The 12,219-nt window shown below is 35.7% G+C and overlaps 1 protein-coding gene across 2 annotated transcripts in view; it reads left to right on the top strand.

The window, feature by feature from the left end:
* The window catches only part of LOC148945100 (diacylglycerol kinase theta), a 201,028-nt gene that overhangs the window by 58,666 nt on the left and 130,143 nt on the right, over positions 1-12,219 (top strand). For both annotated transcript variants that reach the window (XM_089099201.1, XM_089099202.1), the window contains exons 10-11: positions 963-1,097; positions 6,022-6,196. In XM_089099201.1, the coding sequence (XP_088955327.1) occupies positions 963-1,097; positions 6,022-6,196 (310 nt within the window). The remainder of the gene's footprint in view (positions 1-962; positions 1,098-6,021; positions 6,197-12,219) is intronic.

Genomic DNA, 12,219 nt, shown 5'->3' with positions numbered 1-12,219 from the left:
CCTGGAGTTGATAGATTTTGGTACCTACCACGGTCAAGCTATGGAGACAGGTTTGCCATCCACTCTACAGCTTATCATAGCCAGGCTAAGCGATAACAATTTTTATTTATTATTATAAAAAAGAAAATCATGAATTGTAAAAATTACAATTATTGCTAAAAATTAAATAACGTGATTCTACGGGTAAAGTCCAAAGTCCAATAGGCCGGAAAAAGTTAGCTGAAACATCTTAAAAACTATTTTTTTATTTCCATAAAACTTCTTTAAAGACATGAATTTGAAAATTATCGTGAATTATTTTCAAGACATTCCATATTCTATGCTCAATCAGAGGTATTGACAAAAAAATAGTTCCATTTATTTTTATGACAGTTTTTGTGAAATTTGTGGCGTCCCAAAGATATCCCCATGTCTTATGTTCAGCCGAATGAACGTAGGCTGAGCATCAACTATTTTTTATTTATTATTATACAAACAAACACTATACATTATTGCAAGCATATCTATTATAAAAACTAGCTAAAGTGATTTTGTAGGCATAAAATTATGTAGGCTTGAAAAGGTTAAATGACATTCCTAAACAGAATTTCCCATTTCTGTAAAACTGAGTTTTCAAAGCAACAAATTTAAAAATAATCTTTAATTATTTCAAATTAATCCTGAGGCTCAAAAAGAGGTGGGTAAAAGAATGCCATCTATTTGAAGCACAGTTTCGGTTAACTTGGTGACCTCTGTGATCCCTTTTACATGCTAACTGCTCTGCAGCAGACCGGAGCCAAGTTAAGAAGTAATTATTTGTATTTATGATTATAAAAAATAAAAATGAGACAATCAAACTATCGGGTAGGCTGAAATCGTAAAAGTAAATTCGTCGCATTCTACAATAGCGTTAAATGTACCAGCTCTTGCTTGGATAAACTATTTATTTGACAAAGCCTATAGTTTGTTCCTTTCTTTTTCAGAAAACAGATTTAATTCACTAGGACCTATTTATTATGAATATGGATCAATGGTTTTAACATATACCAATTCGGATTGTGCTATGGAAGCTTTTTACATTTTCAGGGAATCCAGTTATGATGATAAACATTTACTAGGTAAGTTCTTCCCCTACTTTTTGATTTATTTGAACTGATTAAACAAACTTATGTCAACCTGCTCGTTGCAGAGCTAAGCCGCCAGGGTAAGACACTAGTGAACGCTTTTCCTACATTCTGCTCATTACTTTGCTGTCATATTTCCTCCATTCTGCTCATTTACTCTATTCTACTCATTTCCTCCATTCTGCTCATCACTTTGCTGTCATTTTTCCTCCATTCTGCTCATTTCCTTTATTCTGCTCATTACTTTGCTGTCATGTTCCTCTATTTTTGCTCATTTCCTCCATTCTGCTCATTACTTTGTTGTCATGTTTTCTTTATTCTGCTCATTACTTTGCTGTCATGTTTTCTTTATTCTGCTCATTACTTTGCTGTCATATTTCCTCCATTCTGCTCATTTACTCTATTCTACTCATTTCCTCCATTCTGCTCATTACTTTGCTGTCATGTTCCTCTATTTTTGCTCATTTCCTCCATTCTGCTCATTACTTTGTTGTCATGTTTTCTTTATTCTGCTCATTACTTTGCTGTCATGTTTTCTTTATTCTGCTCATTACTTTGCTGTCATATTTCCTCCATTCTGCTCATTTACTCTATTCTACTCATTTCCTCCATTCTGCTCATCACTTTGCTGTCATTTTTCCTCCATTCTGCTCATTTCCTTTATTCTGCTCATTACTTTGCTGTCATGTTCCTCTATTTTTGCTCATTTCCTCCATTCTGCTCATTACTTTGCTGTCATGTTTTCTTTATTCTGCTCATTACTTTGCTGTCATGTTTTCTTTATTCTGCTCATTACTTTGCTGTCATGTTTCCTTCATTCTGCTAATTTCCTCCATTCTGCTCATTACTTTGCTGTAGTGTTTCCTCCATTCTGCTCATTACTTTGCTGTCATGTTTTCTTTATTCTGCTCATTACTTTGCTGTCATGTTTTCTTTATTCTGCTCATTACTTTGCTGTCATGTTTCCTTCATTCTGCTAATTTCCTCCATTCTGCTCATTACTTTGATGTAGTGTTTCCTCCATTCTGCTCATTACTTTGCTGTCATGTTTTCTTTATTCTGCTCATTACTTTGCTGTCATGTTTTCTTTATTCTGCTCATTACTTTGCTGTCATGTTTCCTTCATTCTGCTAATTTCCTCCATTCTGCTCATTACTTTGCTGTAGTGTTTCCTCCATTCTGCTCATTACTTTGCTTGTCATGTTTCCTCCATTCTGGTCATTTCTTCCGTTCTACTCATTTTCTCCATTTTACTGAATACTTGGCTGTCATGTTTGCTACTTAACTCATTTAAATTACCTCGGTAGTAGAAGACTTGAGTTATCATATAGGTATAGGCAACAACTTTTGAATTGCCCCAATCATCGTGGTTTATTAACCAATCTCATGGACCCCCATAAAAAGGACCAGACATTAAATTCTGACTGATCGAAAAGAATTGTCTACAGTTAAAGATTTATAGACCTTTTAGTATCGAGAGATATCGTAAATCATTAGTCCCTAATTTTACTCTGCTTTTAATTTCAACGCTTTGAAAAGTATTTAATATTTGACGTAGTTCATTTTTTGCATTTGACTTTGAGTGTTCTATGATTGAAACAAAAGTATACTAAACACAAACAAATTTAGAAAATGAAATAGATAGAACACAAATCTTTCAGAACAAAAAAAAAATGACAATTAAACCTTGCGAGTTCTATTCTTTTTTGTTGTTGTTGTATGTTTATTTTTATTTTTTTTATTTCTCTATTTTTTTTTTATAAAGGCGTCCGGATGTGAAGCCGAAACGTTCGTAACACCTGTCAAGACCTTATTTATCACCGTTAGCTGCCTTACTCACATTATTGCCAAAAAAAAAAGTCTTTATTACCGTTATTTGCCAATTGAGACAAGACACAACGCTCACTAAGACTGAAGTTGTTACTGTTAGTCGGTATTAGTCCTTATTACCGTTAGTCGGTAATCCTTACTACCGTCATTTTCCCATTAAGTCAATAAACGGCACCTATTAAAATTTGGGTTATTACTGTTGGTCATCGTGCTCTCATGCTAAAAAATGACGGATCCTTATTACCGTTGCTGGCCAGCTGAGGTGAGAAATTACACTTATTAAGACTATTGTACGACGGTCAAGGTCGTACTTCTATACGACTAGTGTAAATCAGCATTTTCTTTGTTGTTGTTTTTTTTTTTTTTTTTTTTTTTTTTTTTTTTATGATTTTAGTTTTTTTTATAAAGGCGTCTGGATGTGCAGCCGAAATGTTCGTAACACCTGTCAAGACCTTATTTATCGCCGTTAGCTGCCTTACTCACATTTTTGCAAAAAAAAATTAAAGATTATTATTACCGTTATTCGCCAATTAAGCGAAGACAGAACACCCATTAAGACTTAAGTTATTACTGTTAGTCGGTATTAGTCCTTATTACCGTCATTTTCCTATTAAGTCAAGAAACGGCATTAATTATAATTTGGGTTATTACCGTTGGTTGCCGTGCTCTCATGCTAGAAAATGACGGATCCTTATTACCGTTGCTGGCCAGCTGAGGTGAGAAATTACACTTATTAAGACTTCTGTACAACAGTTAAGGTCGTACTTCTGTACGACCAGTGTAGATCAGCCTTTTCGAAAATTATTAAAACATGTCAAAATTAGCTAGTGATTAATTGATTTGATTGGAGGCAAAGCTGATAATCTTCATTTTTTGCATCCGCCAGGTTGAAAATGAAAGGGTGATGTTTCGCAAGTTTCGAAACCAATCCCTGATTTTGAAGCCTGAAGAACCTAGGATAATTGAATTGTAGTTTTCAATGTTCTGATACTTTTAATCTATATTGGAAAAAGGGTCTTCGTGTGCGAGGAGATTTTTGCATTTAACTCTAATCGACTCATTCTTGATTTAGAAAGCCGACCCTAGAGAGCGGGACCAGGACGTCCAAAACTGGACCTTGGACGTTACAAGACAGGGACGGTCTCGGAATTAATCTTGGGGGGGTAATGTAGCTAGGGCTCCTCCAATGGTATTTTCAGCCCTCCATCCATATAATTAGTGCAACTTTCGACCGTCCAGAGGGGGGGCACTTGCCACTTATCATGAAAATAAAACCTTGTGCATCCATCGACATGTGGAGATTAGTTTGACCTTTATTGAGAGGATTGGATTTCTTGAATTATAGATTTTCAGGGGAAGATTTTAAGCTAATTTTCAAAGATATATTTAACTTCTAAAAAATCTAACTTTGAAAAAAAGGATGGATTTATTCTAAGTCAAATTAATTCTTTAATTTAGAGTTGCCTTCCAAATTCTCTGCTGGTATTATTAGAATTAGTTACATCTTGGATACCTGCTGCATTTTTGCAGCAAGGAGTGACTATGAATTTTTGGGTATTTTATCCAAATTATCAAATATTTTTTTGTATTTCTTCCCTCTGCCAAACAATCCTGCGTTTTTTAAGGAGTCTTAACGGTGTCACGAGATAATTTTTGAGCTGAATTTTGAACTAACCATCTGATTCAGCATAGTTGAAAGGTATAATAACTATGCCTTTGGGAATAACGTAAAAAATAGAAAAATTGGGAATTCAATTTTTAATGTAAAGACCTCCACGTTTTATGGTGGTTGAAGCGCCCAGAAGTGCCCATAAATTATAATAAGAAGTGCCCATAAATTCAAAAAAAAATTATTGAGTTAGTTTTGTTTATTTATTTCCACGGTTGTACGTGGCAACATGGAAAAAGATTAGCTATTTCCCTACAAATTTCATATCTTTGGAGCAACAAAAAGAAAAATCTTAGAAAATTCCGGCACAAATAGACCTAAGTCTGAACCAGGGGGGCAATTTCATTATTTGATGCCCTTGGTACTTTAAGAAATTTCCTTGCAGTTAAAAGTATACATTTATTTTTAAGTTGACTTACTATAATTTCAGCGGCAAAAGCAGAGTAACAACGAGTCAACATCCTAATAGTCTATCAAACATTTCTAAGAGTTCATATTAAAGTTAACAGAAATAATCCATTCTAGAATTTAATGCATTTTCACTAACATAAGAGTAAGCAGATTTGTTTTTTCAAGCAGTCTTAACTTTTAAGTTAAGACTGATCATTTTCAAGCAGTCTTAACGGCGTCACGATATAAGCTTTTCTCTTGTTGTTATTTCTGCTGTTATACCCTATTTGCTGCATTTTTATTTTTCCTCCAAAGCATTGTACATCTCAAAGATTAGAAGAAAAAATTCGCCTTTTTTGTTACCAATATCTTTAGCATCTAAATACACCCAGTTATGATGTGTTGATGTCTAATATTTCTTTTTTTCTATGCAGTTCTTTAATGAAGTTATTCTTTGATTCTGTCTTTCTCGGCGTAAAACTTGAAAACTCATTTTAAAGCTAAAGCTAGCTGAGGTCAATCAAAACTATAAAACTTAAAAAAAATTCTTTTTCGTCGTATTTTTCCTTTATTTATTGATTATCAACGAATCTAGGTTTACATTTCAGTGTGTTTTATTTGTATTGGATATAGTTTCTTCTCTGGTTTAATAAATTTCAAGTTTTTCTTTTGTATACATTAAGTGAGTTTAAATTGCGCTTAGAATGTGTCAGGATGTTTATATGATGTTTTGTTTTTCTTCTGTTCTTTGATAGTAGTTTCTAACCAATTTAATTTTGAATTATTATAGGCTTTTTTTGTCTGCTCCTCTAAAGATGGCTCTTTACTTTTGTTTGAAAAATTCTTTTTCGGGGATTTTTTTAATTAATAAAAACCAACTAACGTGATATTAATGGTATACGAAGCTAAATATGCTTCAATAAATTAACTAGTACATCCTAAGCATAATTATTAGTTACATAGAATTTAACACGTCCTAAACAGATCTCAATTAAACACAATTTAAGCTAAAGGGAATTTTTCTTTCAGTCATGATATTGCCAAATGTAGTGCCTGAATTGATTCCGCCAGAAGTTAAACCTTTGTTAGTCTTTGTTAATGTCAAATCTGGAGGTTGTCAAGGGCTAGAACTTATTACAAGCTACAGACGCCTTCTCAATCCCTATCAAGTTTATGATCTCGATTATGGAGGACCATTACCTGGGTAAGCTTTTTTGTATTTGCTATACTGTACCCTGGTCAATTCCCTTTAATCGGATCTATCCAATTCAATCATACAATTGGGTTAATTTTCAACTTATACCTTCTTTCCTATTTCTTTACTTTCGTATTTGTTCTCATTTAAAGAATTTTCTTCGTCAATACGTTTTCTCATCAACAGGTTTTTTTTAATAGTATATAATGGTATATTCAGTTTGACTTTTTTATTTTTAAATATTATTTATTCGTATTCCTTATTTATTTATTTATTTATTTTTTTGTTGAACGCACGTTCCTTAGAACAATTACGTCATATATCACACACAGGAAAAAGCCTTGGGCTTTTTCTTAGCTGGATCATGGTCAACCTACTAAAAGATAAAAATGAATCCAAGGGAATCAGGCAACAGAGTAACTCATATATGACAGTAACTCATGTAGTGTCTCAAAGTTAAGACGAAGAATTAGCTATTGAATTCAAATATCAGTATATGCTTGATAGGTTGTGAACAATATGAAAGAAGATAGGCCGGAAGTGCTAACAGAAAAGAACAGATTATTAAGATTGAAGTCTCCATGAATCGCACAAGTTGGATTTAAAAGAACTGTAATCATTAACTTTTTAAATATTTGTAGTGTACAGGACGATGACGAGGTAGTGTACTAGTACAGGACGAGCCACGGCCCATAGTAACCGAAAATTTGAAAAATGCTTTGAAAAAAACTGGCAAGTGAGAACAAATTACCGTTCCTAGTTTATTCAGGAATGTTAACAATAAGTCTTAATAGTAAAATGTTATTTAAAAAAAAAATTTAGGGAATCTTGAAAATAGCCTGAAACTTGTAAAACATGGTGTCAGATCGAAGCAAAAAGTAGAAGATTGGAATTGCCATGGTTTCCTCTTTTTTCTTTTCCTTTTTTCCACTGCTAGTGGGACATTGGAACATCATAGAGAGCTGTTTAAGGGCTCATTTTAAATTCAATTGCTACATCTACAAACACAATGTTTAAAATATATCATTTTTTGACAAAAAACTGCATTTTCGTATACAAGATGATAAATGATGTCATAATCGTAGGTTAGAACCGTAAATGACGCTAGAGTAAAACTCTACGGTGACGTCAATTGCATCTAGGGTTGGTTCTTTACCATATCTAGCTATAAAAAGACGAGGACTTTTTCATGTCTATGATTTGCAACCCATTATTGCATGGTTTTTCAGATGAGAATATAGAGAGCTGTTTAAGGGCTCATTTTAAATGACGTCATAATCGTAGGTTACAACTGTAAATGACGCTAGAGTAAAACTCTACGGTGACGTCAATTGCATCTAGGGTTGGTTCTTTGCCATGTCTAGCTATAAAAAGACGAAGACTTTTTCATGTCTATGATTTGCAACCCATTGTTGCATGGTTTTTCAGATGAGAATCTACCTATTCTCAATATTTTTTTCTGAAATATATATCTTAGGAATAGCTATGGGTATTAACTTGATCTTTATTACAAATGCAATGACTTCTAGTTATAGTATATTACTTTTCCCTGTTTGGTTTTGATGAAAGGCACATATAATATAATAATAATAATATATTGCGAAAACAGGCTTGCGCCTCTATCTACAAAAATTTAAATAATCAAATGCTTTATCACTATAATGTTTGTCAATTTTGTTCTTAAATGCATTGACTGAATGTGAGTTAACAGTGTCTGATGGTAGTGCATTCCACTCGGAGACAATACGGTTGCTGAATGCCCATCTCCCAACATCTCTTCTGAAACGTTCTTCAGTTAGCTTAAACTCTTGACCTCTCAGGTTATTATTCATGAATGTTATCATCTCTTCTGGAGGGATGTTGTCGTAGTATCTGTTGCATATTTTGTACACTTCAATAAGATCTCCTCTCAAAAATCGGTATGAGAGGCTTGGGAGCGAAATTTTTTTCAAACGGTGTTGGTATGATAAGTCTCTAAGTGACGGAACAAATTTAGTGGCCCTCCTTTGGATTTTTTCTATTGCATTTCTTTCTTTTTGAAAAAATAGTCTGGTTGTTGTATAACCGTATTCGATCATTGGTCTCACTAACGATTTGAAGAGTATAGAAAACAGTGTTGAGTCAGTAAGAGAGAAATTTCTTCGAATAATTCCCAGGACTTGTGATGACTTAGAGATGATTGGCTCGTAGTGCTTGGTGAAAGTCATATCACTGTCTATTGTCACTCCCAGGTCTCGAGCTTCTTCTTGTATAGGTATCTGTTGTCCTTCAAAGCAGTAGTGCCAAGAAATGTGTTTTGGGCCTAGCCGAATGTGACAACTTTTTTCTGTATTCACTTCCATGCTCCATTTTTTCATCCATTCTGCTATTTTGTTTAAGTCTTGCTGTAGTATTTCTGTATCTTCAAGGCTTATTATTGCGCGAAAGATTTTTGTGTCGTCTGCATAAAGCAGTATCTCTGAATCTATGTTATTTGGGAGAACATTTATGTAAACATTGAAGAGTAAAGGCCCAAAAACACTACCTTGAACCACTCCACTTGTGACTTTTGTCTCATTGCTGCTAAGATATCCCTCCAGTTTCACTCGCTGAGATCTTCCTTTCAGAAAGTTGAGAACCCACTTTAGAATAGCATCGCCAACACCGATAGACTGTAGTTTTCAAAGAAGTTGACTTTGTGAGACTTTATCAAAGGCTTTTCTGAGATCTAAATATAAAATGTCTATCTGCATCCCACTATCCATATATTTTCTCCAGGTGTTTGTAGCAACAAGTAGCTGGCTTTCTGCTGATCTTTTCTTGAGGAATCCAAACTGTGCGAGTGAAATGAGGCTCCTTTTGGGTAGGTACTGTAATATATTATCGTGAAGTAAAGATTCTAGTATTTTGCATGTGATACAGGTTAAACTGACAGGTCTGTAATTACTTGGATCTGATTTGCTTCCTTTTTTGAAGACGGGTATCACTGTTGCTTGCTTCCATGCATCAGGCAGGGTCCCTGTTTGTAGCGACTTGAGAAAAATGTAGCGCAATGGTGCTGCAATTTCTTGTGCCAGCTCTTTAAGCACTCTAGGATGTAGGCCATCTGGACATTCTGATTTGTAAGGGTTTAGATTTTTTAGTTTTTTGTAGACCATTTGTATTGTCAGTTCTATTTCTTCAAATTTGCCTGCGTCTAGTGGCTGACATTCTACTTGACTTTCATCTTTGTCCCTCTCTGTTGTGAAAACTGTGGAAAACTGCTGATTTAGTAGGTTGACCTTAGCTATTGGGTCACTGATTGTTAAATTTGATGCTGAGTTTCTAAGATCAAGAAATAACCAGCTGTTCGTTTCTGCTTTAATCCACGAAGTTAAAAAATGCTTTGGGATTGATCTTCGAGATTCTTGGTGCTTCACTATCATCTACGCGTTCTTCTGATCTAGTGGCTTTCCTGACTTTGTTGGCGACTCTGCGATAATTTCTACGATTAATTTCGGTTTCAGTCTGCTTGAGCGTCTCCCAGGCTTGCCGCTTGGTTTTTAGTAGGTCAAGGGTGTCTCGTTTTACAGGCGGTCGTTTAAATATTTTGACTATTGGTACATACTTCTTTGTGTGGTCTATTATTACGGATACAAACATTCTGTAAATGCCATCTACTATATATGTGTTATTTAGTATTTCAGTCCAGTTGAAAACTTCTAGCTCCGTTCGCATGGTATTGTAATCACCTTTTGAATACATCCACCTCTCTTTTTTTCTCATAGTTTCGCAACTTATAATCACCTCTAAGTAAATTGTAGCCTGGTCCGATTTTCCAACAGGAGGACCTATAGTAAGTTCTTTTATTAGTTCCGTATTACTGCATAGGACTAGGTCCAGTAGCGTTGGCTTGTCGCTTCCTCGGATTCTTGTTTGTTTTTTAATAAGCTGTTCTAGGTAATTATCGTTCACTGTCTTCAGAAATTCCCTCTGTGAGGGTGACCCGCTATGCTCTAGGAGGTGTGGAAGGTCCCAATCTATGTTAGGGTAATTGAAATCTCCAATTATGAGAGTTGGTTCTGGTAATCTTTGACATATAGCGTGAATATCTTTAAAGAGTACTTGGTCATTCACGGCTGTGCTATTTGGACTTCTATATATTACAGCCAAATTTAGAGTTGCTTGGTTTGTGTTTGATATCTGAAGCCAAATGATTTCCTGTCCATTTGTTTTTGATGACACTTTCTGGACTGATAAGCTGTCTAAGACATAGAAAATAAGTCCCCGACCTTCTTCTTGATCTGTGTTCATGGTGTAGCTTTTGTAGCCGTTGATGGCCAACTCTGGTAAAGTTGGGAGATATCGACCGTGTTTAGGCTTAGCTTAGACCACTGATGCTATGTCTGGGTTCTTTGCCGCAATTTCTAATTTTAATTCTGATAATTTGTTTGGTAGTGAATCAGCATTTAAATATAATATCTTTAGTGTTTTTACTTTAGTAGCTTTTTTGTTAAGCTTGAAGGATGGTGGCATTTGTTTGGCTTTGGTTATTCTACTTCATATTTGTCGTTGCTCTTCGTTGGAGTCTTTACCTCGCTTCCAATGGCTCTGCATCTCCATTTGACGATCACACTGGGTGCGGGTATTCCTCTTCTGTTGTCTCTTCACGGCGAGCATTTGTCTCTGCATGGGCGTGAGATATGGGTGTATATATACTTTGGTACGAGTTTCTTCATTTGATGATTTTCTTAGATTTGGAGCTGTCTTCAGGATTGTTTGCCTTTTCATCTCTAGCTCTTGTGATTTTTTTAGCTTAACTAACAAAGTGCGTGGACTACCATCTTCTTTTCGTCTTCCAATCCGGGCAGTTTCTAGTATCTCCCCTTCAGTGATATTTGCACCGAGCTCGTTTACTTGAGTCAATTTGACAACCTGTGTAATGTCATTGACAGTAGTGGATTCAGGCAGCCCCATGACTACAAAATTCATCTTTTTCTGTTCTCTCAATTCCTTTTCTACTTCTACCTGAATAATTGCATTTATTGTCGGCTGGATATCATGAGGTGAGGGTTTTTCACCATGATTCGAAGGTGTTGCCTCATGAGGTCTGTGAGGTTGAGCTTCTGTTAGCTCTCGCACTTGAAGCTGTAAAAGTGCTACTTTTCGTTTGGAGCAGGAGAGGCATTCGTATTTAAACAGGAGACACTCGCTGTCTTCTCTCTTCATGACCAGCACGAGATCTGCATTTATACCTCGGCAAGCGGCATGGTCCCACTCGTTGCAGAAAAAACAGAGGAAAGAGGTGGTAGTGTCAACATCTTTGTGACAGTAGCTGCATTCTGTGTTGTTATCTGGGAAACTAGTGACCAAAGGAATCTCTTTGGGCTCCGTAGGCTGGCTTACCGAGGGACCTTGGCTTTTGGTGAATTCTTCTCTCGGAGTCCCTTTAGTATTTTGTACTTTTGGTGGAGGAGTTGCTTTATATTGGTCGTTGCTAGAAGATTTGCAACTATAGCATTGCCATTGTCCTCGGAGTTTGTCAGCAGCTTCCTTATTATACGCGAAACCTGCGCAACCAAAGTGGAGCCATTTTAAGGAGTCTTGGCACTGAATTCCTCCTTGAGCTCTTGTTACATTTTTCTTGCACCGTGGGCAGAGTTCTACCATATCTATGTTATTTATTTTGGCAAAGATTTTGTCAGCAACACCTTCAGTTCAATTTGGCAACACCGGCGTTTCAAGCTTTAAAGATTTAGCGGTAGATAAGACCTGTGGGAGGTGCAACACACGAATCACCTTGTTCCAGCAGTTTAAGGATAAAAAATCCCGCTAGCACTGTATGGCCTCTTGAATGTTCGTTGTTGCTCACTTCTGCACAGGCTGTCTCCGAAAAATGTAGCCCGAATTTTATCGCCGAAAATGGCAAAATATACTGTCTAAATTTGGCAGCTATGCAATATTTGGCAACTGTGTAACTTCACTTATTCAGAAGAAACAGTGATGGCAACAGAGATGGCGCTATACGAAAATAGCAGAATAGATGGCGTGCCAGTCTATATAAGAAAAAAGAA

Source organism: Artemia sp. Qi Xiang Cuo, chromosome 13 (assembly GCF_049724085.1).
Source record: "Artemia sp. Qi Xiang Cuo chromosome 13, ASM4972408v1, whole genome shotgun sequence".
NCBI classification, from domain to species: Eukaryota; Metazoa; Arthropoda; class Branchiopoda; order Anostraca; family Artemiidae; genus Artemia; species Artemia sp. Qi Xiang Cuo.
This window is presented reverse-complemented; position numbering and strand designations above follow the sequence as displayed.